This window comes from Girardinichthys multiradiatus, chromosome 3, assembly GCF_021462225.1.
Source record: "Girardinichthys multiradiatus isolate DD_20200921_A chromosome 3, DD_fGirMul_XY1, whole genome shotgun sequence".
In the NCBI taxonomy this organism is placed as follows: Eukaryota; Metazoa; Chordata; class Actinopteri; order Cyprinodontiformes; family Goodeidae; genus Girardinichthys; species Girardinichthys multiradiatus.
In genome coordinates, this window is record NC_061796.1 from 41,929,568 (window position 1) to 41,956,264 (window position 26,697).

A 26,697-nucleotide genomic window follows, 5' to 3' on the forward strand; every position below is an offset into this window, starting at 1 on the left:
ATTATTTTCTTTTAAGTATTTACTTATTCCATTACTTCCTACTAAACATTTAGATTTCAACACTGGCATTCTTTAGTCTGTCCTGCGCTCTTCCATCACTGTGTAGTTTGGCTCATCCACAAAACAGGACAGGTCCAGACTGCAACAAACAATCAGGTCTGGAGAGAGGGTCATCACGGTGACCTTTTCTCCATCCAGGATTTGTACAGGTCTAGAGTCAGGAAAAGGGCAGCTCACATATCTGCAGACCCCACACATCCTGGACACAAACTGTTTAGGCTTTCACCCTCAGGTCAGCGTCACAGAGCAATATTTGCAAAAACCAGCCCGCAGAGACAGTTTCTTCCCCCCAGGCTGTCTCTCTGATTATAGCCAGAGTAGTCGGCTACTCTGCAGTGAAACAAAATAGGAACATTGCACTACCACAAAATGCCTTTCCTTTTTTTTCCTACTCTTTATATAAAAAAAAATGGCTGTACATATACATACTGTTCCTTTTACCCTTTATTCACTTCCTCTAAAGTTCATATATTTATACTTAATGTCTGTACACTGTGAGCGCTTGAAACCAAATCAAATTGTTTATTTGTGCACACAATATTGGCCAATAAAGCTGATATTCAGATTTTCTTTGCAACAATTTTTAGGCACTTTTAGGTCTAATTGTCACAACATGATCATTGCAATTTAATTGAGAAGTTTTACAGGGGGACATAAGATATATATATATGGGTCAGACACTATATGGTCTCAAATATCACTGAAATACACCCAGATGCTACTAATTTTGTGCTTCTTTCTTTATTTTTGTGTGACATAATTATCCTAGTCTGTCTTTGCATGGGATAGGGTGCATGGCCTGCTCATCTAAACAAATCCTGCCCATCGTTGCATAATTAGGAAAAGATTATTCTCTCTTTGATAGGAGTTGCTTCTTCCTGTTCGCTAAAAAAAAAAAAATCATCGAGAACAACACATCACCAAAAGAAAGATAATGTTCACCTGACAATGTCCTCTACCACGCTCTGTAGAAAAGCAATCCATTTAATATTTACCATCCAAGCTTATTCCCAACTATCTTGTTGGAGCAGACAAGCACACGAGTCAGACATATGCCAGAAACATGCTGGGTATTATCTGTTACGGGCCTTGTATTATTAACCAAATTAATTTCAATGACACACTCCACGTCTTGATTGAACTGAAAGCTCTCTGTTGTCCTTAAACTGCAGTCGGCAGCATGCTGCTTTTGGCTTGGCCCTAAAGTACTAATAAGCCAGCAATAACGTTAGCATTCTGCAACACTGACACTTAGGCCAGAGGGAAAGTGATTGTTTTCTTCCTCGCTGCGAGCCAGTTAACAGTGTTCATTCTGAATGAGGTGTCCCGTCACTTCACCATCTGTGCTGGGAAAATTAAAAACACACACCACAGGGTGTTTGGCCCAGGCAGTGCCACTGCTTCATCATTATTTTTATAGTCAAAATTACATTTTAGAAAAGTTTAAATCTTATAACTAATAGTTTCCTCCAAAAATCAGCAGAAGCAAGATGTGTAACTTTACTGTCCACAACATGAATCCTATATGTGTGTTTTTTTTATTAAGGGAAACATAATTCCTTGTGAGAACAGCTTAGTTCGACATATGGGGCATTTTATTGTCTAGAAAAGCCAATAATTGATCTTTAGTGGAGAGACTTAAAAGGCTTTTTGTGTGAATCAGCAAGAAAAAAACAATTAGACAAAACATTTGAGGATCAGGCTGCATGTTGAGCATTTCAAACAGTGCTGTGAAGCATCTTGGTGGTGAGAAGCAGGATTAAGCTGTAGGGTTGCTCATCAAGACTTGCTACCAAGTGAGTGACAATTCCTCCAGTTGGGAGGCTTACTGAGGGGCTACAGTTGTCCAGAACGAAGCTTTGGCAAACAACATGGCCTCTTTTTAGAAAACGAAACGGAGATGAGTTTGGTTTGGCTCAGCCATAATCTTCTAACATGACAGGCTCTATGTTGACACTAATCACCATTTTGGATCAGCTGCTGTCATCAGGTACTGTATGTTTCAGTTTGCTCTTTGAAAAGAAAAGATGAAACTTCAAAATCTCCGAAAATGATACACATAGAATTTTAGATGTAAATGTAAAAGCAAACGTTGCATTGTGAGAGCATCTGACGGCAATGCCGCAGTCTCACGACATATTGCCAACCTCGCTGCATTTTGCTTTCCATTCCGGCTTTGCCAGGAGCTGCTCAGTCTGGCTGGTGGGAGAAGTAATGGGACGTGACAGGGATGATGATCTTTCTTGATACAGGGCATTAGGCAGCTTGGCCAGCAGAGTTCCTAGTCCATCAGAGGAGTGATGCACCACACAATGGCTTCAATGTTTAAACTGTCAAACTGGGAGAGAGGGAGAAGAGGCTCCAGCCATTTAGCTGCCTCAAACATTTTGAAACCTCCCACATTGTTAATTTTAAATACATTTACATTGTGGGTATGAAAGACAAAAGTCACGTCTCCTCCATACAAGGAAGGAGTCTTATGGTTTAATGTTTGCCATAATGTTTTTCACAAGACCATATGAGAAACCAAGTCTCTTTAGTGTACAAGACTTGATGGCTATTATTAATAGCTTTTTAGTTTTCTTGCTTTGGTGCTTTATCTAAAATGTAAAACTGTTTGGAATCTGGAAACAAGTCTGATGCATCATGCTTTATCCCATTTTTATAATCTGTCTCACAGAAAATGAAGCCCTCAAATTAATTCCTAAGGTGTGTGGTATATTTTTCTAAAGCTGATTCAAGATATTCTCCTGAATCAAGTGTTTTTGTTGCCTGAATCACAGTTAGCTAAATGTATGGGAGAACTGAATGGTAAATAAATAAATAAGTCCAAAAATATCATAAAGTGGCTTTAAGGTTTTTGCATTTAAGCATTACAGAAGTAGTTCTCAAGGATATAATGCAAGTATCATGACATCATCACTCCCCAGAATGAGAATGAATTGAAATACACACATTTTCCAAAATGCTCATGAAAAACAGGTCCTGAAATTAAAAAAAGAAAAATAAACAACAAAATAAATTAACTGTATCTAAATAATAATATTAAATAAAACTCTAATGGTTTGTATCTGCTAACTCAGCAGAAGCAGGTAAATAAAAAAATATAAAAGATTTGTTCACTGACCATAAGCTGAATCTAGTGCTGGGTTGTGCTTGCGTGTGGTCGCCAAGACATCTGAAGTGGGAAAAAAATATAGGTTACTGTAACATATACACACATATATACACACACACATATACATATATATACACATATACATATACATATATACATATATATATATATATATACACACACATATATATATACATATATATATATATATACACACATATATACACACATATATATACATATATATATATATATATATACACACATATATATATACATGTGTATATATATATGTATGTATATATATATATGTGTGTATATATATATATATACATATACATATATATACACACATATATATATATATATATATATGTATATATATATATACATATACATATATATATATATACATATACATATATATATATATATACATATACATTATATATATATATATATATATATGTATGTATATGTATATACATATATATATATATATATATACATATATATATATATATACATATATATATATATACATATATATATATATACATATATACATATACATATATACACATATACATATATATATATATATATATATATATATACATATATATATATATATACATATATACATATACATATATATATATAACTATGTATATATGGTTTTACATTAATCCATTAGGAGGACTTGGCAAGCAGCAGCTGGTTAAGGATAGGAGTTCATATTAAGACCACCGTTTGAAGAGTTAAAGCAAAATTAAGCAGCTGAGGCTATAAAACACACCTAAAGGAATTTGACATCCTTTTGGTGTGTTTGGGACAGTTGCAGTGACACTTATAAAACATAAAAAACAACTTCTGGCTTCAAAGCCTCAGTATGATCAGCTTACTGTGATCAATGCACAAACACCGATAGTCGGGATTTTGAAGAATTTTCATGGAAATGGGTGTGCTGAGGTATCGTCATAAAAGGCCCAAAGAGCCCAAGTCCTAATTATTTCAACAGGAAGTTCTGCATCAACGACTTCCTATGTAGAGCAACCTTGATGCAACTTTAACATTATCGTTCAAAAACCTGCTGCCAAATCTGTTTGCATTAAGACTTAAGAAAGGGTTTCCATCTCACCGTGACAGGTATCAGGTTGCTGATGGTAGCCGTTCTCCACGTCCTGTTCAAACCCGCCCCTGAAGACACACAGACACACACAAAACAGTACCAAAGAAACTTGTCAGTAAATTTGCATCAAACCATTTCTCTGCTATGTCCTTCTCTAACAAAGCACCTCTACAAAATTGATTTTGCTCTGAGGACTGTTTGGGGATGAGGAGGTAAGTGCACAACTTTACAATTTAATTTGTTTTGTGTCTGGTGAAGGTCAGAGTTTTTCTGTTGACGGGGAAACAGGGGCATGAAGGAATGAAGGGGAAATCTGGTATTCAATTTTTCTACAAGGTTGCATGCCATAAACTGCGTAACATTTAGCAGATTATAGAACTTTATTTGTGAGAGGTAGTAGTTTTCTCGGGTGACTTATTCCTTGAACCCCAGCTAGTTATTTCCCAGTATATGTGTACACAGCACTTTCTGTGGCTGCATCAAGGCTACCGCTGGTAAAATCGGCACCTACAGTTTCTGTGCTCTGCAATGATGGCTTCAGTGTGTGATTGTGGAGTGTCAGAGAAAAATAGTGCAGAGAGAAGTGTGTTGATTCAGAGCCACAGACACAAAAACCTGTCATTTACCAGTGATATTTATGGAGGTGTTCTTCCTTCTCCTGAGACTCCTGCTGTTAATGGCATCAGGAGATTATACAGAGAGTTGAAAATATATCCATATGGATGACTTATGGAGGGTATAAGGAAAATAAACAAGAAACAAATGCACCAAAACAGGAGCTTTGCTACCAAAACCTCCTTAGTAGTTTTTGGAAAGATTAATAAGATGTTGTTTTTGATCAACTTAATCAGCAAAAGCATGAAAATTATAATAATACTAAAACAAACAAAGATGTGTTCAATGACTGTTAGACTAATCAAGCATTTGCTTTTTCCTTTTTGCTATAAAATAAATCAAATAAATGAAATACAAATAAATAAATAAATAAATATGACCACCCACCTGCTTACTCTTTTAGCCAGTTTTCCTTTGGTTTGAATATTATGTAAAAACTCAGAAACCTAGACATACTTCCATGAAGCTTCATCATCTAAATAAAAAAAAAAACTTTCACTGGGAAATTTTTGCTTTTTTCATGTTGATGGAGCCAAATCCACCTCTCTAATTCACCTCCCTGAACTGTTCCAAACTGAACAGAAAGCCCAATCGGCAGCTTTCTGCTTAGCTGATTAAAAAGAGCCTCCAATTTTTACGCTGTTCTTCCTCATATAAACGCTGCATCTTTCGCTTTTACGTCCGTTAGAAATTGACGGCTCATCCAGACTCGTTGGCTCGATGGCTGAGTAATGAGATTGAGTCGAGCGCCTTTAACCGTGGTGAGTTTCCCACCGATGCCAGTAATCCTCCCACACTGTGCATTGAACCAAAATAAAACAAACACAGACCCATAAACAGCACAAGCCCAAGTGTAATGATCCAATACCCACTTTGTATAAGCATCCATGCACAACCCCCCTCTAACAAACCAATTAGTATGTTATATAACCTGATCACAAAATACATCTGATTTTTTTAGCATTCACCTATAATTAGCAATTCTACACAGACACAAGGCCTATTTCTGAAAAATGCACTCCAGCATGGGAGAAAAAAAAACAACCTTTTTACAATCCAAGTTCCAAAAACGGGAGAAATAAGAACAAAGCATAGGAAAGGACAAAGAAAATAAACTGCCTCAAATATATCACTGATCAGGTGAAGAGACTTCAGCAGTCTGATCAGCCAATCATACTCTAACAAACACACCTTATGGACCAGAGCCTGAAAAACTGTTATAATCAAACTGTGATTTTATCTTGACAGTATGAGAGGCGGCACAGCAGAGAGAGAAGAGGAGGAACCTGTAGGTTTTATTTGCTGTCATTTTTAAATTAAAGTGACAGTTCCTGATTCCAGTAGGGTCCTGCCTGAAGTAGATAGCAGTCAGGGAAGGTTTGCAGAACCAGAGTGTAATTTTAATGGGCCAAAAAAGCTAACAGATAGAGTATCAGGGCTCTATCATCTAAAACAACTCAAACCACAAAAAAAAGTCAAAACAAACAAAAAACAGCCTTATGTTTTAACTCATTCCTTATATGCCACCATGTTGGCAGTCAAACAATGTCAGAGCAAGTGTTTGATGGAAAAATACAAAATTGATAACTTTTTCTACCAAAGGGGATCACTCCTAAACAAGGGCTGGTTCTACAGCAAATTATTAAAAAGTTCTAAAAGATGGTTTGGTTTCAAAAACCAGAGAGCCAGCTGTATGCTAAAACATTTCTGCCGTTTGATGTACTACACAAAACATGTTCCTTTGAGTCAACCTTCTAAAAATGAACATATCTTAGGTCAGGCTCTTTTTAGTTTTACATTTAAGCATAATAGTTTGGGGAATAAAAAACGCAACCTTTGCGAACTTGATTAACGCTGCACATCACAGTCAATAGGGGCAAGTTTTAGTAGACAGTATATTATATCAATATTTGTAAACAGAGTTGTGATATTTTGTGCAAAAACATGTTCCCTTCATGTTAGGAGAATAAAGACCAGACTGGTTGGCAATAATTTACCCTCATGAACAGATAGAAAGCAGCTGAACACAAAGGTAATTAATTTGTTCTATTTAAGTCAACCCTAACCACTTCAAAGTAGAAACCAGTTGCCCCTGTTTAGGCTCCACTCTTTAGCTGGTCCCATTACAGACTCTCTAGGTACCAGTGGTAATAATACAATGCTCAAAAAAATAAAGGGAACACTCAAATAACACATACTAGATCTGAATGAATGAAATATTCTCATTGAATACTTTGTTCTGTACAAAGTTAAATGTGCTGACAACAAAATCACACAAAAATCATCAATGGAAGTCAAATTTATTAACCAATGGAGACCTGGATTTGGAGTCACACACAAAATTAAAGTGGAAAAACACACTACAGGCTGATCCAACTTTGATGTAATGTCCTTAAAACAAGTCAAAATGAGGCTCAGTATTGTGTGTGGCCTCCACGTGCCTGTATGACCTCCCTACAACGCCTGGGCATGCTCCTGATGAGACGGTGGATGGTCTCCTGAGGGATCTCCTCCCAGACCTGGACTACAGCATCCGCCAACTCCTGGACAGTCTGTGGTGCAACGTGACGTTGGTGGATGGAGTGAGACATGATGTCCCAGATGTGCTCAATCAGATTCAGGTCTGGGGAACGGGCAGGCCAGTCCATAGCTTCAATGTCTTCATCTTGCAGGAACTGCTGACACACTCCAGCCACATGAGGTCTAGCATTGTCCTGCATTAGGAGGAGCCCAGGTTCAACCGCACCAGCATATAGTCTCACAAGGGGTCTGAGGATCTCATCTCGGTACCTAATGGCAGTCAGGCTACCTCTGGCGAGCACGTGGAGGGCCGTGCGGCCCTGCGAAGAAATGCCAACCCACACAGTTACTGACCCAGTGCCAAACGGGTCATGCTGAAGGATGTTGCAGGCAGCAGATTGCTCTCCACGGTGTCTCCAGACTCTGTCACGTCTGTCATGTGCTCAGTGTGAACCTGCTTTCATCTGAGAAGAGCACAGGCCACCAGTGGCAAATTTGCCAATCCTGGTGTTCTCTGGCAAATGCCAAGCGTCCTGCACGGTATTGGGCTGTGAGCACAACCCCCATTTGTGGACGTCGGGCCATCATACCATCCTAATGGAATCGGTTTCTAACCGTTTGTGCAGACACATGCACATTTGTGGCCTGCTGGAGGTCATTTTGCAGGGCTCTGGCAGTGCTCCTCCTGTTCCTCCTTGCACAAAGGCGGAGGTAGCGGTCCTGCTGCTGGGTTGTTGCCCTCCTACGGCCTCCTCCACGTCTCCTGGTGTACTGGCCTGTCTCCTGGTATCGCCTCCAGGCTCTGGACAATACGCTGACCGACACAGCAAACAGAGTCCGTCTCATGCTACCACGAGTGTGAAAGCACCACCAACATCCAAAAGTGACCAAAACATCAGCCAGAAAGCATAGCTACTGAGAAGTGGTCTGTGGTCCCCACCTGCAGAACCACTCCTTTATTGAGTGTGTCTTGCTAATTGCCTAAGATTTCCTCCTGTTGTCTATTCCATTTGTACAATGTCATTTTGTACAATCAATGTTTTGGTCAATTTATATCTGACTATTTGAGCAAGGAAGCGGTAGCAGTCCACTAGCTGACATCTATTTACACATACAATACACATTCAAAATTTACAATATTCCTCATTTTTATGTTCCATTCTTTGTTCTAAGTAAGAGTCACTTTACCTTTCTGTTCTTTGTTGTGGATGTTTTATGCAGTAAACTGACCATTGAACTCTTACTTGTAGCTTGTATTGAACGGTAATATTTCAATCTCTCAGAGTCTAACCTTGACATGCACTGGTTTGTTATTGCGCTTCTATTCACCAGGAAGTCTATAACAGCTTTAGACATGCTGTTTTCAAAAAAATGATACTCCTTTCATATTGGATTATTATCTCTCCTATCAGAACCCAAAGTCTTGATTGAATAACATAATTAATTAAACATTGCAAAGGTATGAAGCATTTTGGGATTAGTTGTACATAAATCATTCAAATAAATACATAAAATATAATATCTTTATTTATACATTTACACATTTGTCTTTATTATTATTAGTGTTCTAATCATTATTTAGAATCAAAACTGCATCAAATTTTGTCTTATTTGCATAAAGGGACAGTTTTGTTTTTAGCTTAGAATGTGCACACTGCCCTAGCGTAAGCACTCAAAAGAACAATGAAGTAATAATCCACAACTAAAACACACACCCTTCCATTAATTTACATTAATCAGAGTTACACTTTTTACAAGCAGGTATGGTAATCGCTTGTAGCTTTCAAAATATTATACAACAGGCTGGCTAAAAAGCGTAATTTTTGCTAAGAAATTGGTTCTTTGTTGAATATGAAAACCTGTGTATGAATATTAGAAAGTAGTTAGGAAACTAAATCAGTCAGCTTTCATGTATTTAATGTAAAATACACTAATCCAAGAAGACTTTTAAAAGAAAGATGTTTCCACCTCCACCACACAGCTGATGTGCTTCGCCGTTCCTGGATCTGTTTCCATCCACCTGCCTGGTTGTCTTTTATTTCAGTGTAATGCTTTGGTGGCAGGGACTTTGTCGAATGCATTATGGATGACACGACACTAAACATCCAGAAAAGGAAGGAAAGCAGAGATGTTCAGCCACAATCTTTCAATGTGAAATCTTTCTGTTCTTTCTTCTTTATCATTTTGAGCCACCACAAATCAGCCATTAATATGTATGCCTGCTCTAGATAGGCAGGAAGCCAGGAAAAAAAAGGACTGATGGTCCGTGAAAAGAGTGAGTACCAGGAGGTGGATGACTTTGAGATTCTTCAAATTCAACTGTGGGTTTTGCTGATACCTGATTCACATCACCTCATCTTTCTCTCTTTTCATCGCTATTCTTATCATTATTTATGATGCTCTTTCCCTTCCTCCTTTTTTACCAGCTATTTCTCAATTTCAGTGATAAAACTAAAATATATTCCTTCATGCAAGTCTAAAATCAGATTTTTTTTTCGAAGTGCCACATTCAGTTACAGTAGACAGATTTGTTTTTTCTCTCAAATTTAAAAACCCAAAATAAAAAACAGCTGTTCTTAAATCCCACCCCTTTCACTGACACCCCGAAGCCTTACTTCTTCCTTTCTCTATGATAAAATATTAATGTCTTTACGTCTTTTGCTGAACTCCTTAACTTTGCTCCGGTATCTACTTCTTTTTCCTCTTCGTTATGCTTTCTGTGAATACTGCTTTCTCTCTTTAGATTTCTAGTAGAAATCTGATGCTGTTGTTGAGTTTGGACAATATTTCTTTTTGGCTGATCTCTCTAAGGTTCTGGTCAACTGGATTCCAGCATGGCTTTGTCTTGCGCACTAAATGCAGCTCATAAATCAAATTTCGGCAAGTAATTCTGCGGGCCCTGCTAGCGTGAAGCCACATGTGCACTTCTATGTCTAGAGGACATCTTGCTGCACTTCAGAGGATAATTCAGCAACAGTCACAAAACCCTTCATTTGAGAGATAATTTGTTCTTTAAATGCTAACCAATAAGCCAAAATTTTAATCCCCAATTCAAAGTTCAGTTATTTCCTCCTACACATTTAAGATGCTTCTTTACATTCAGTTTATTTTATTTAAATGACCCTTTAAAAGAGATCAGATTAGTTTCTTCACTGGAAAAGTGCTTTGAGTTCACCTGATTATTTAAAAAAAGAAATGAAAATTCCCCTACCAGCATCTGGTAAAATAAGTAAGCAAACTGAGAACTCCATTGATTCAATCAGTAGGAGTGCAATGGTACACCCAGGTTATGGCATGGTACCTATATTGTTCTGTTCTTTTTAGGTGGAGGTGTTCAACAGCAAATTGAAAGGAAAACAAATGCTGGGTTTAATATCAGTCAGTCATTTTCTGCCGCTTATTCCGTAGTGGGTCGCGGGGAGCTGGTGTCCATCTCCAGCAGTCTATGGGCGAGAGGCGGGGTACACCCTAGACAGGAAGCCAGTCCATCGCAGGCCAACACACAAGCAACCATGCACACACTCATTCATACACCTAAGGGCAATTTAGAGTGACCAATTAACCTAACAGGCATATCTTTGGACTGTGGGAGGAAGCCGGAGTACACGGTGAGAACCCACGCATGCACGGGGAGAACATGTAAACTCCATGCAGAAAGACTCCCGGCCGGGAATTGAACACAGGACCGTCTTGCTGCAAGGCAACAGTGCTACCAACTGCGCCACCGTGCAGCCTAGGGTTTAATATCACTTCTTTTAAACAATAAGTAACCTTCAGAAATACAGGGATAGAAATATAAACTAGCTTTTCCAACAAGGAGCCACTATGTTAGTAGGCTAAGTATAGCAAGACATGATAATCTATTTTGAACAAAATTTGGTATCGATTTCATTCAAAATAAAAATCAATACAGTATTGATCAAATTCTCCTGATGTGACTAAATAAATAGCGTAAATATGTTCAAAACGCACACCTGCTCTGATACAGTTTGAACACTAGGTGGTGCTTGTCAAGTACAGCAGTAATTGGTGGCATATTTATTGATGTTTATCAAACTATCATCCACTGCAAGGTATGTTAGGTGTGCAGTGAGCTGCCACTAGTAGATGAAATTACATTTGACAACAAGAACATTAAATAAATACTGGTCCTTCTCAAAATATTAGCATATTGTGATAAAGTTCATTATTTTCCATAATGTCATGATGAAAATTTAACATTCATATATTTTAGATTCATTGCACACTAACTGACATATTTCAGGTCTTTTATTGTCTTAATACAGATGATTTTGGCATACAGCTCATGAAAACCCAAAATTCCTATCTCACAAAATTAGCATATCATTAAAAGGGTCTCTAAACGAGCTATGAACCTAATCATCTGAATCAACGAGTTAACTCTAAACACCTGCAAAAGATTCCTGAGGCCTTTAAAACTCCCAGCCTGGTTCATCACTCAAAACCCCAATCATGGGTAAGACTGCCGACCTGACTGCTGTCCAGAAGGCCACTATTGACACCCTCAAGCAAGAGGGTAAGACACAGAAAGAAATTTCTGAACGAATAGGCTGTTCCCAGAGTGCTGTATCAAGGCACCTCAGTGGGAAGTCTGTGGGAAGGAAAAAGTGTGGCAGAAAACGCTGCACAACGAGAAGAGGTGACCGGACCCTGAGGAAGATTGTGGAGAAGGGCCGATTCCAGACCTTGGGGGACCTGCAGAAGCAGTGGACTGAGTCTGGAGTAGAAACATCCAGAGCCACCGTGCACAGGTGTGTGCAGGAAATGGGCTACAGGTGCCACATTCCCAAGACCTGGGCTACAGAGAAGCAGCACTGGACTGTTGCTCAGTGGTCCAAAGTACTTTTTTCGGATGAAAGCAAATTCTGCATGTCATTCGGAAATCAAGGTGCCAGAGTCTGGAGGAAGACTGGGGAGAAGGAAATGCCAAAATGCCAGAAGTCCAGTGTCAAGTACCCACAGTCAGTGATGGTCTGGGGTGCCGTGTCAGCTGCTGGTGTTGGTCCACTGTGTTTTATCAAGGGCAGGGTCAATGCAGCTAGCTATCAGGAGATTTTGGAGCACTTCATGCTTCCATCTGCTGAAAAGCTTTATGGAGATGAAGATTTCATTTTTCAGCACGACCTGGCACCTGCTCACAGTGCCAAAACCACTGGTAAATGGTTTACTGACCATGGTATCACTGTGCTCAATTGGCCTGCCAACTCTCCTGACCTGAACCCCATAGAGAATCTGTGGGATATTGTGAAGAGAACGTTGAGAGACTCAAGACCCAAAACTCTGGATGAGCTAAAGGCCGCTATCGAAGCATCCTGGGCCTCCATAAGACCTCAGCAGTGCCACAGGCTGATTGCCTCCATGCCACGCCGCATTGAAGCAGTCATTTCTGCCAAAGGATTCCCGACCAAGTATTGAGTGCATAACTGTACATGACTATTTGAAGGTTGACGTTTTTTGTATTAAAAACACTTTTCTTTTATTGGTCGGATGAAATATGCTAATTTTGTGAGATAGGAATTTTGGGTTTTCATGAACTGTATGCCAAAATCATCCATATTAAGACAATAAAAGACCTGAAATATTTCAGTTAGTGTGCAATGAATCTAAAATATATGAATGTTAAATTTTCATCATTACATTATAGAAAATAATGAACTTTATCACAATATGCTAATATTTTGAGAAGGACCTGTATATAAATGGTTTGACATTTTCACAATTAAACCATTCGACCATTACACATGCCTTATCTGTTTCTGCTCTGCGCCCTGCGGATGAAAAACAAGCAGGTGGGTCTTTAAGCTAATCTTTTAGATGTAGTCATTAACAGCCCACCTTGTATTAGTTTGGTGTGGAGTGCTTAAGATAACATCATAATCTACTTATGTTCTCGTTCAGAACTTTACAAAATTTATAAAAACATGATGTAATTTATTGAATGAGAACAATGAATGTCTTTGATTGGTCTATTCTTCACCGCAAGTCACGTCCGTACCAGACAGTTCACTATACAAATATCCAATTACAGCCCAATTACACAAATCTGCAAATTACAAGTGTAAAATTTTTGGGACTTGTGAAACTGCAAATTATGACTGGTGCAATAAAGAGGCAGAGAAAAAAAATAGGAATGACACCAAGCAAAAGTGGTTCCAAGTTCTGCAAGATAATGTTTGTTCTGAGGGGTGCTTGCCTCCCATAAAGTGTCTGTCCTGAAAGGGTGATAAAAACAAGTGAGACATTCTGTTATACAAGGCCAACAGGTGAATGACTCAAACACGTAACAGATGATGACCAACAATGTTATCAAAGTATGACTAGTTAGTTTTTTTTCATTCAGATGAACAATAATATTAATAATAGCAAAAGACCAAATATATTTCAAGTGTGTAAATATCAGAGTGCACAGAGAAACATACAGTGGAAAAAACAAATCCATTAGCCCCTTTCTATGAGAGTCCAGAGAATGTAATATATCTGAGTGCCCAAGCAGAAGATATGCAATAATTCCAGGTCGGCACATTTTCCGCCTTCAAAATAATCTATTGGAAACCGTCTGATGCTGGAAGTCGCCCTCTCCTACTCCGACTCTGTGTGTGACGGTCATGCATGCAGTCATGTCAGTCGGCAGCAGCAGTTTACAACCACTACACCTAGGAGGAAAGACAGTAAAAACCCCCGGTGCAGTGATTTAGCAGGAGGTTGTACATCAACCACACAGGCATACACCGTCCTTGCTGATCAGAACAAGAAAATAGCACTTTTAACTGCCCCCTTCCTCCACCCTTTAGTGCATCCATCTGTAGGTAAAACCACCCATCCATCTTCCATCCAGATTTTGCTAGACAGGGCAGCACACTGCTTAGAAACTGAAACGTGATACAGCCAAAACTCACTTCATACTTTATGGAACAGGTTTTAAAAAGGGAGAGGGAAGTTGAGGTAGAGAATAATTAACCTGTTCAATACAGTGGTACTTTCTAAATATGAACCACAATGCTACTATTTGAAATTTTTACATATAAATTACCAACTTATGTTGCACCATCCTTGATGCAACAAAACAACCTTGATATCACACAAACAAATAATGAACTCTGATCCAACGAAGTAGCACGAAGAGTTTTACTTAGTTAAAACTGATGACCTCCTATAAGTTTAACACAGGCTGCATACAGCTGCAGCGTAGGTGAACCAGTTACAGCTCTTATTAGTATTATAAGTATTAAGGTAACATCACATTTCTCATTTCAAATGTGCACACTTTTCCAGGGGGGCTGGATTGTGGCACAGTGTTTAGCACTGTTGCATCGCAGCAAGAAGGGCATGGGTTTGAATCCCAGCCAAGGCCTCTCTGTGGGATTTGGCACGCTCTGCCCGTGCATGCATGGGTTCTATTCAGAAATTCTAGCCTTCACCCACAGTTTAAAAACATGCATGTTAGGTTAATTAGTCTATCTAAAATGCCATTATTGAGTGTGTGTGTGTGTGTGTGTGTTGCTGTGTATGGTTGTTTGGCCTCTGTGGCTCTGTGTTGCCCAGTGACAGACTGGTGACCTGTTCAGGTCCAGGGTGTACCACTACTAACAGTCAGTGCTATAGTTTTCAGTCTATTAGAGATAAAATGTGAAACCAAGGAAATTACATGTATACATTTTTAGCTTTGAACTAAGTATTTTTTCACTCCGAATGCTATTCAGCATGTTTAGTATTAAAACAATGAACAGAACTGTGATGCACGTGGCATCACAGCGCCTGTGAGTGGGCAGCAAAGCCTCGGTGACCCGTCCCCCCCTTGTCTTGTGTCATGATGTATGTTTGGATGGGTTGTACTGGAATTCTCATTTCCCCTCGGGGATCAATAAAGTATCTTTGAATTGAATTGAATTAAAGGTATAAATAGCACAAAAAGCTCCCTGCAAATGTCATGATGGGTCATTTGAAATGCTCCACTTTGTTGTGCTAATCTACCATCAGAGCTAACTCATTTCTTTTGCCCTTCACGTCCTTCAGCTGCTCCACCTGCTCAGACGTTTAGAAGTTTGTTTATAAGTGTATCTATAAAAAACAACAACATGTGCCCTGCATCTTCACTTTGACAGAATTCACACCCAGCAACCCCTTGTCAACAAACAAGAATGATGCTCAACGACAGTGAAACTGGACCAACCAAATATCTGTGTAGAAAGTGGGGATCAAGTATTCATCATGTTACTGTTGTCCACTTGTCCAGTTCTAGATTAGCTATTGATTATTTAGAGCATGTCTTCAGACCAGATTAAATGAGCATCTGTGCAACGCGGAACAACTCATTGGAGGAGCGAGAGGAGATGTGAAATTTATTGCTTCTCCATTTGCTTGGCTGCACATTATTGACTTGTTGCAAATCTACCCTTTGATGCTTCAAGTTACAAATCTAATAATGTCTTTATATGACTGTGCCTGATATCAGACCAATCAAACACCTCAGAGACCGATCTCACCACTTATTAACACTCAGACCAGAAAATAATTAACTACTGCCACATCCTGCTCGAGAGCCTGATTAAGAAGCAAGTCTACAAACTTTTGATCTTCAGACATTTATTATTAAAGACAATAAATCATGTCTGGAAGAAAATTACTGTTGCAACATTAACAGAATAAAAACCGTCAGGTTTTACATTTTCAAACTCCGGATCACAAAATCTTTGCTTTCCAATGTAAAGGTACTGCATTTTTTCACAAAAAAAGTAACTCTCTGTGCTGACATACAGCAATTATTCTACAATTAAAGACACCAATAATAAAGATGTGTAAAAACCTTTAAAATTATTTATTTCATACATATAAATTAATTATCTTTCACTTACTGGTGGAGGCCAACAGATTTTTATTTTAAAACTCTTGGTACTTTAAGCAGTTTATGAGACCATGATATCTATAGCGAGGTTCCCAGGGTCTGTTTGGGAAGAGGAACAATGACACAGCATCGCAGATCTTTCACCATACCAAACAGTTAACATTAGGTACTTTTCCACATATTTGTCAAACATGGACTTTTGAAGATCATCACATTTCTGCCTTATGTGAATAGCAAGTTCTCTTGTTTTTCCCATTTTAAAGGGTGGATATGAGAAACGGACCACTGTGTTACATATCCCCAGGAAAACAAGAAGTCATAGATTACTCTTTAAACTTCCTTGACACTGATCTTGTTAAAGAAGTAAAGTATAAATCACAAAACTGTTTCAGTTGCATTTGTTTTTTTACAGAAAAGGGTAGAGTTGCCAATAAATGTGCACCTTCTGATAGTGTTTGAAAATGTTTTTCTTGACATAGGATATTGTTCCTCTCAGACAAAAATGCTTTCAGAGGGTTTTTTTTATTATTTGCAAGATTGTAGTATTTCAATTGCAAATATATTTTAAGGCTTTCCCTGGTATTATCTTTACCAGGGATTATAATAACTGTGGAGGGTACTGTATATTAAATAAATTCTAAAACGTCCAGTGAAAAAAACACTTCTATTTTGAAAGATACACTAATGTGAACCATGTCAGAATTAAAGCTAATCCAAATATACATGCTTAGGAACAAAAGTCCTGGGTACGTTCATTATTTTCTTACATTTGCTTTAGAAAACAGACTGCATTAGCTGCTGACTCTTATAATATACTGTATTAGCACTTCTGAGCACCACAAATGGTTAAATTGCTTGGACAGGTTTTGACATGCGCTCTAAAGTAATGAAGTAATGATAGCTAAGAAGGTCAATCATCACCTGATGATTGCATTGCCCTCCCCTGTTACAAGTATAAAACATCTATTAGCACTAACTGTGTGCTTGTGTGTGTGACTTACTTGAGTCCAGGTGAGACTGTGACACAGCTGCCTGACTTGAGCCAAATGCAGTAAGGGTCCTGTGACGACAAACAGCTTCTGCATAACAGACACAGGAGACGGTTTGTTAGTGGCAGAAGGAAATGAGGAGACCATCGAGTGTGAAGAACACTAAGTTCGTTGGATGTTAGCCTGGTAATGAGACACTACCCTGCCACCAAGCCAACCAAACAACACCTATCACCCTCTTCAGCTCTGCCCTAATGAAGGCTGGAAAACAGGAGTTTCTCCAGCCTTGTGCAGCCTGGCACCTAAAAATTCAGTGTCCTTCTAACCAACCTTACATTACAAGACTGTCATTACTGCATTGTTTATTTAGCCAATTAACATGTTAAACAGAAAAAACACAGGCACCTTAACTATTTACCTGATCATTAATTAACTAAGTAATCAACACTGATATGTAGAGAACTGTGATACCTAATTACAGTATAGTTATTCTTTTATTACTGGATGAGCACACATTCTGAAATGTTTCTGAAATGCATTATGAAAATCTTATGCGATTAACGCTGTCTATTAATGTTTAGTGATGGTTCCAAATATAAAAACATTCACCAACATATAATAGACAAGCTCTGAACATGTATGGAGTGCATCTACTTTACAGTAAATAGTCTACGTTTCAGTGGGCCAACATTTTTGTATCAAAAACTGTTTTTATTGGTCTTTTGTAATATTTAAATTTTCTGAAAAACTGAATTTTGAGTTTTCATTGGCTCAACTCAAATCAAATTTCTCTCTAACCCCTTTTTAAAACAAATTGTGGTGACCAGAGTGCTGTATAAAAGACTGTATGCTTTAGCTGTAATTTATTATCATCAAAATTAACCAAAATAAAAACTTGAAATCCATTTTTGAATTCAATTACTAAAATAAATATGGAGGATATTTTAATTTACTCTAATGCACCTGTATTGTGATCATTTATTAAACTTTAAACTGGACTTGGTTATGTTTTGTAGAAACTTATCATTCACCTATTTTATTCAACATCTCTTTCAGACTTCAATCTTGGTTTGTATCTCTTAAAAGGTTTATATATACTGAAATCAGTATTGTCTGTATATCTTGTAGTAAAAAGTGACTAAATCAGGTGCCTCACAGTGAAGAACATCAAACTTTGTAGATTCAAAAGAGCTTGAGATGAGTGATCATCTTTTAGCTTACAAATCTGAGGCAGACTAAGGTTTTGACCCCAACTTTGTTGATAAAACATTTAACCTGTATTGTGTCCATTAGAAAATGTATATAGTAAATTTCCATAGCAAAGAGAACCGATGGTTGCATTTAGGTTTTATAATGTAGTGCCCAACTTACAAATATGTAAATTCAATTGGAAAAAATTGAGATAAATAATTGCTGATTTACATTTTCATTGATTCTTATTTTCTTTCAACCACAACACATACAACCCTGAAACATTACCTAAATGTGTTCTGTCATCATCCATAGAGAAGTACACTGATCAGCTCTGAATGACCATATTTTAAGAGTACATCACATGCTTTAGCATGAGTCTCATGTCTACAGTCCACAGATTGTTCAATCTTGTGATCCACTGTGCTGTAGATCAGTTCTGTGATTCAGTTAAAAATACTCTGACTTGTTTACTTCCTCTCCTTAAAGCCACCAGCATTAACCACAATCAATAGCCATTAGTGACAATCCTCACAGTAAAGATCCCTGCAGAATCACAACATTCAGAACTTTTCTTCTGCTTTCAGATCCATAATTAATTTTTGTTGATTAAACGTTTCTTCTAATCTGCAGGAGAAGTTTATTTTTTAGTTTGATTCTCTCTCACCTTGAGCTCCATAAATCCTGTGGCCTTAGTACCACTATGAAACTCCAAAACAACGTTGGGTGACAGCTAACGCGTGAGCTATATTTTTCAGAGCTGCACAAGTTATTGTCTGCAGGAGTGTGGCATTCACCCAGCAGCGACAACATAATGAGCATAAAGTACACAGTGACAAAAGAACGGCGGCAAACAATAAAACGCTTACGTGCTTCCTTCTGTGTCAAACCGAAACCTTCGAGGCAGTCAAGTTTAAATAAGTTTTAACGAGGTGGCCTGTTTCAAGAGTCTGAAATGATTTATGCACAGTTGAACTGACTGTGCACTGTGTGTGCATCTTCATCCCCAGCCTGTAAAATCTGGTGAGGAATCCCACTGAGAACATATCAGTGTGTCAGCTCAGAGCAGGAGGAAATCAAGAAAGGAACTATTATTCCCCTGCTGCGCCTAGAGCTGGAAGCTAAAAATAAAGTGAATTAAAGCAGGAAAGATTTTGGACAATTCTCTCTTTTTTTGTACCTGACAGATATTTGATTCGAAAACAAAAAATATAGCAACAAACAAAACAATTCAAAAATACTCATTTGAAAAAAGGAACATCCCTCCAGCCTGGCTGGATTAATTTGGAATGGCTACTACTACACAGGTATAAAAAAATTAAAATAAAATAATGAATAATTGTTTTTCACTCGATCTTTAATTTCATATGATAGACTTTAATGCGAAAATTATAGAAAAAGATTGGCAGATTCCTCAAATGTTTCAGATACACTTTCTCACTTAATGAGTTTCTTTATTTTCATGACTATTTAAATTGTAGATTCTCACCAAAGACAACAACACTATGAATGAACACACATGGAATTATGTAGTAAACAAAAAGTGTGAATGAACTCTAAACATTTTTACATTTTAGATTCTTCAAAATAGCCAACCTTTGATGACTGTGATGACTGCTTTGCTCTGTCTCTCTCTCTCTCTCTACATATATACACTCACTGGTCACTTTATTAGGTACACCTTGCTAGTACCGGGTTGGACCCCTTTTTGCCTTCAGAACTGCCTTAATCCTTCGTGGCATAGATTCAAAGAGGTACTGTTTCCCGTTCCACCACACCCCAAAGGTGCTCTATTGGCCATTTGAGTACAGTGAACACATTGTCATGTTCAAGAAACCAGTCTGAGATGATTTGTGCTTTATGACATGGCCAGTGTGTGTATATATATATATATATATATATATATATATGTATATATATATACACACACACACACACACTCGCCGGCCACTTTATTAGGTACACCTGTCCAACTGCTCGTTAATGCAAATTTCTAATCAGCCAATCACATGGTAGCAACTCAATGCATTTAGGCATGTAGACATGGTCAAGACGATCTGCTGCAGTTCAAACCAAGCATCAGAATGGGGAAGAAAGGTGATTTAATTGACTTTGAACGTGGCATGGTTGTTGGTGCCAGATGGGATGGTCTGAGTATTTCAGAAACTGCTGATCTACTGGGATTTTCACACACTACCATCTCTAGGGTTTACAGAGAACGGTCCGAAAAAGAGAAAATATGCAGTGAACGGCAGATCTGTGGGGACAAATGCCCTGTTGATGTCAGAGGTCAGAGGAGAATGGCCAGACTGGTTTGAGCTGATAGAAAGGCAAAAGTAACTCAAATAACCACTCATTACAACCAGGACATGCAGAAGAGTATCTCTGAACGTACAACACGTCGAACCTTGAGGCGGATGGGCTACAGCATCAGAAGACGATACCGGGTGCCACACCGTCAGCTAAGAAAAGGAAACTGAGGCTACCATTCACACAGGCTCGCCAAAATTGGGCAACAGAAGATTGGAAAAACGTTGCCTGGTCTGATGAGTCTTGATTTCTGCTGCGACATTCGGATGGTAGGGTCAGAATTTGGTGTCAACAACATGAAAGCATGGATCCATCCTGCCTTGTATCAACGGTTCAGTCTGGTGGTGGTGGTGTAATGGTGTGGGGGATATTTTCTTGGCACACTTTGGGCCCCTCAGTACCAATTGAGCATCGTGTCAACGCAACAGCCTACCTGAGTATTGTTGCTGACCATGTCCATCCCTTTATGACCACAGTGTACCCATCTTCTGATGGTTACTTCCAGCAGGATAATGCTCCATGTCATAAAGCACAAATCATCTCAGACTGGTTTCTTGAACATTACAATGAGTTCACTGTACTCAAATGGCCTCCAGACTCACCAGATCTCAATCCAATAGAGCACCTTTGGGATGTGGTGGAACGGGACATTCACATCATGGATGTGCAGCCGACAAATCTGCAGCATCTGTGTGATGCTATCATGTCAATATGGACCAAACTCTCTGAGGAATGTTTCCAGAACCTTCTTGAATCTATGCTACGAAGGATTAAGGCAGTTCTGAAGGCAAAAGGGGGTCCAACCTGGTACTAGCAAGGTATATCTAATAAAAGTGGCCAGTGAGTGTATATGTATGCAGTAATTTAAATATGGTAAAATCAGTGAACAAAACAGAATATGGACTGATTTTATGGACTGATTTGGTATCCAGAAAATGTCTTGTTTTGGCCATACCTGAAATACTATGGTACAGATTGGTAGTAAATATCATTAACTTTATCTTGCTCAAACTTATTCCTGTCATGCAAAATTTTTATTTGAATAAATTCTGTGCAGTATTCATAAGTTCCTGTAAATTCTCACCAGAATCTAAAATGTATGTACCATCAGCAAATAAAGCTATTTTTGGAATTTGTATATGTTAAATAAGTCATTAAAGCTACAGTAAGGAGTTCTGAAAAAAAAAACCGCGGACTTAGCCTGGAAGTTTGAACTATCACAGCTTACGGGTCCCTTCCCCTTGCTCTCTGCTGTGCTACAGCTCCTCCCTCGACACCGGAGCCTGTCATGACCAGGCTAGTAAGCAGGGCCACCGATGATGGCAGATTAACAGCTATGGCACATTCACGGGCTGGGACGAAGCATCAGTGATATGTTTTACATTGACTATGACCTGCCCATACCATTAGCACAGCTGCAGCACACTGGCATGTGGGGGAGAGGTGTGAGCACCACACAAGCGTGATTGACATTCCTCCTGGCTGACTGGTTGTTTCTGACCGGGAATAGTGTATTTCTGCAAACGACAGTAGGACCACTGGGAGGAGCAAGAGGAGCCTGATTTTTTTCACAGTAATCTGTCCCTTTGCTGTCAGGACATAGAGACAGTATTACCAAATATGTAAAAAATCTGTTTTACAAAAGTTACCTACTGCAGCTTTAATGTATAGAATGAATGACTTGACTGAAAACTGAAACTTGCAGGATACCACACACAATGTCCAAACATCCAGATTGAAAATCTCCCATCTATACAAATTGTATCCAGTCGTTCAAATGACTTCTCACCCCCAATTTAACCCTAACCCATATTGTTCCATAGCTATTATAGTTTGCTATCCATCTATCCATCCATCCATCTATATCTATATATATATATAGATAGATATATATATATAAAAACTCGGTGTTTACTAGTATTACAAAGATGACGAGAATACAGATACTCTTTAGTAGAATAGTTCTTTTTACTTATGTGTATTTTACTTTAACTTTTTTAAACTGTGAATGCTGACTCCTAAACAAACAGAAGTAAAAATTCTAAATATTAAACCAAAAGAAGAAAATGTTTTCTTTAAATTTAACAGTTCACAGATAAAGGACTACTGAAAAGCTAAAATGACTTTCTGTGTGTGACTGCCATTATGTGGCAGTGCATACTGAAGTGCTACTTTAATAAATTATTCATATGCTCGCCATCAGGTATATATGCAGATTTCTCTCCATCATGCCTCTCTTCCCTCCTTCAGTGGCATTCGTTTACAACGATCTGACAGCATTGAACGACAGCCCCAAAGCAACTTGTCTGAAAAGGCCAGCTGGAGTTTCAGCAAAAAGAAGCACAGTGATGTCATTTCTTGTTGTGTTTTTCTCAGCTGTTGTATGTGTAGTTTTTGGACACTACAGATTTATGTTTGTCCTATGCTGCTCCTTAAAACCAAAGACCTGTCTACGTCTCACTATCACAACGACACATATGTGTGTGTGCGTTTGTACAGTCTGAAGTTAGAAGGAACACCTATTTAGCTCCTGAGGTTCTCTGCGGCTGACATTCATGCTGCCAAAAATCTTTAGAAAAACAAAATTCAGATTTACTGGAAACTGATTCAGCTAATATGACACTGGGAAAATATTGCTGGGAAAAACACTGTAGTACTGTAACAATTTTAATCTTTAATTTTTAAGTGCTTTCATAATGTAACAATTCCATTATCGTCATCGTCTTCCGCTTGATCCGGGACCGGGTCGCGGGGGCAGCAGACTCAGCAGAGACGCCCAGACGTCCCTCTCCCCAGACACCTCCTCCAGCTCCTCCGGGGGGAGCCCAAGGCGTTCCCAGGCCAGCCGAGAGACATAGTCCCTCCAGCGTGTCCTGGGTTGTCCCCTGGGCCTCCTCCCGGTGGGGCGTGCCTGGAACACCTCCCGAGGAAGGCGTCCAGGAGGCATCCGGTATAGATGCCCGAGCCACCTCAACTGGCTCCTCTTGATGTGGAGGAGCAGCGGCTCTACTCCCAGCCCCTCCCGGATGGCCGAGCTTCTCACCCTATCTCTAAGGGAGCGCCCGGCCACCCTAGGGAGGAAGCTCATTTCAGCCGGTTGTATCCGGGATCTCGTTCTTTCGGTCATGACCCAAAGTTCATGGTCATAAGTGAGGGTAGGAACGTAGACGACCGGTAAATCGAGAGCTTTGCTTTTGGGCTCAACTCTCTCTTCACCACAACGGACCGGCACAGCAACCCCATTACTGTGGCAGCCGCACCGATCCGTCTGTCGATCTCCCGCTCTATTCTTCCTTCACTCGTTAACAAGACCCCGAGATACTTAAACTCCTCCACTTGAGGCAGGAACTCCCCTCCAACCTGAAGAGGACAAGCCACCCTTTTCCGGTCGAGAACCATGGGCTTGGACTTGGAGGAGCTGATCTTCATCCCAGCCGTTTCACAAACCGCCACAGCGCATGCTGTAGGTCTTGGATAGGGGGGGCCAGCAGGACCACGTCATATGCAAAAAGAAGAGACGAAATCCTCTGGTCCCCAATCCAGACCCCCTCCGGCTCTTGGCTGCGCCTAGAAATCCTGTCCATAAAAGTTATGAACAGGACCGGTGACAAAGGGCAGCCCTGTCGGAGTCCAACATGCACCGGGAACAGGTCCGACTTAGTGCCGGCAATGCGAACCAAACTCCTGCTCCGCTTGTACAGAGATTGGATGGCCCCTAGTAAAGGGCCCCCGATTCCATACTCTTGGAGAACCCCCCACAGGGCATCACGAGGGACACAGTCGAATGCTTTCTCCAGGTCCACAAAACACATGTGGACCGGTTGGGCAAACTCCCATGAACCCTCGAGTACCCTGTAGAGAGTATAGAGCTGTTCCAGTGTTCCACGGCCAGGATGAAAACCATACTGCTCCTCCTGAAGCCGGGGTTCGACTATCGGCCGGACTCTCCTCTCCAATACCCTGGCGTAGGCCTTACCAGGGAGGCTGAGGAGTGTGATCCCCTGTAGTTGGAACAAACCCTCCGGTCCCCCTTCTTATGTATGGGGACCACCACCCCAGTCTGCCAATCCAAAGGCACTGTCCCCGTCCACCACACAATGTCGAAGAGGCGTGTCAACCATTACAGACCCACAACATCCAAAGACTTGAGGTACTCAGGGCGGATCTCATCCAACCCAGAAGCCCTGCCACCGTGGAGCTTTTTAACCACCTCGGTGACTTCAGCCCGGATGATGAAAGAGTCCAACCCCGAGTCCCCAGCCTCTGTTTCCACCAGGGAATGCGTGATGGCAGGATTGAGGAGATTCTGGAAGTACTCCTTCCACCGCCCAATAATGTCCCCAGTCGAGGTCAGCAGCTCCCCACCCCCACTGTAAACAGTGTTGGCGAAGTACTGCTTCCCCCTCCTGAGGCGCCGGACGAATCGCTTCGGGGCCAACCGGTAGTCCTTCTCCATGGCCTCACCGAACTCCTCCCAGGTCCGAGTTTTTGCCTCTGCCACCGCCCGGGCCGCGGCACGCTTGGCCCCACGGTACCCGTCAGCCGCCTCAGGAGCCCCACAAGCCAACCACAGCCGATAGGACTCCTTCTTCAGCTTGACAGCGTCCCTTACTGCCGGTATCCACCACCGGGCTCGGTATTAAATATTTTAATTCTATCCTGAACTTAATGTAAACTTAATGTTAAATATGGAATCTGCAAAGGGAAGGAAGGAAGGAAGGAAGGAAGAAGGGAAGGAAGGAAAAAATGTGACAAGAAATAAAGGCCCAAAATACAAATACTTTTACAGACCTCAGTTTCTTTTTCCAAAATACTTAAATCAAATTCAAAACATTTCGTGACTGCGAAGGAACCCTGAATAAGCCTAGTTGTCTAAACATCTTTTGCCTTCATGTTTGCTGGCAGTTATTATAAATTTTTTTTCCTAACAAAGAAGCTGTTCAGACACTGATTAAAAATGTTTGCTAATTCTAATTTAAGTGGTTTGGGACCATTTTATCTGACATGAAAATGCTGACAAAATAAAGCAATTTGGAAATGAGCCACCTTAAGTTGCAAATGAAAATATGGATATTCTTAAAGTGTTTTTTCCATCCTACAGCAGCCTGTTTAGTCAGAATTTTTATGTTTCAGGCACAAAGTGAGCCTGGAGTGTGTAAAAATGGTTAATATGTTGTTAATAAGGTCAGAAGATAATCTCTCATAATTTCTTCGTACGTGTTGTGACATCTACTTAGGCGGTTCAACCCTGATATTAACCCAGTTCTGACCAATATAGAACTTTCTCTATGTAAGAGCTATTAGACTATACTCTAAAGACTAACAGGCCTAAAGTCTTCCAGCATGAAGAGAAGGATGAATCCTGATTTGACAATGTTTGGCTGCATATAATTATAGAAACAAAACAGATTATAGCTTTCTCTGATTGTATTAAAAATATATATATTATGAATTATATTCAAGTATAATACTCTGACCTATTTTCATTGGCTCTTTTAGGGATTCTTTTAAGTTAGGAAATGTTGTGACTCCTTATCCACATTTTCAATCAGCTTACTATGGAAGCGAAACAGGGTATGTACTACTGGTGCAAGTTCATTGAGTTCATATCAAACAGGAAATGTAGCTGAAAAAACGTCTGGAAACTTTCATAGTTTGGGGCCTCTTCTCCTTTTTTATTGTATTTTTTTTATTAAAATTCCCCATTCCATACAGTTCCCTGCTGCTGCTTGAAATGGAGGATTGTTTTCTGAAACCTAATATCAACAGTAAGACCCTGGGTGATAAAAAAAACAAACAAACAACAAAACAAAAAAACCTGATCATTCTGCCTAGAGTGAGAAAGAGCAACAAGCCAAGATTGAGAAAAATTTGAGGCAGAAAATAGAGAGACCTGACA

General features: G+C 39.6%; 1 protein-coding gene across 15 annotated transcripts in view; it reads right to left on the minus strand.

Moving 5' to 3' along the window:
* sema6e (sema domain, transmembrane domain (TM), and cytoplasmic domain, (semaphorin) 6E) overlaps nt 1-26,697 on the minus strand; it is a 260,656-nt gene that overhangs the window by 42,871 nt on the left and 191,088 nt on the right. For 12 of the 15 annotated variants that reach the window (XM_047360704.1, XM_047360694.1, XM_047360697.1 and 9 more), the window contains 3 exons: nt 17,310-17,387; nt 4,320-4,378; nt 3,188-3,238 (listed from right to left, as the gene is read on the minus strand). In XM_047360704.1, coding sequence (XP_047216660.1) covers nt 3,188-3,238; nt 4,320-4,378; nt 17,310-17,387 — 188 coding nt within the window. Of the gene's footprint in view, nt 1-1,633; nt 2,399-2,896; nt 3,046-3,187; nt 3,239-4,319; nt 4,379-8,954; nt 9,543-17,309; nt 17,388-26,697 lie in introns of those variants that run through there. The other 3 variants (XM_047360707.1, XM_047360706.1, XM_047360705.1) reach the window with 3 other exon arrangements.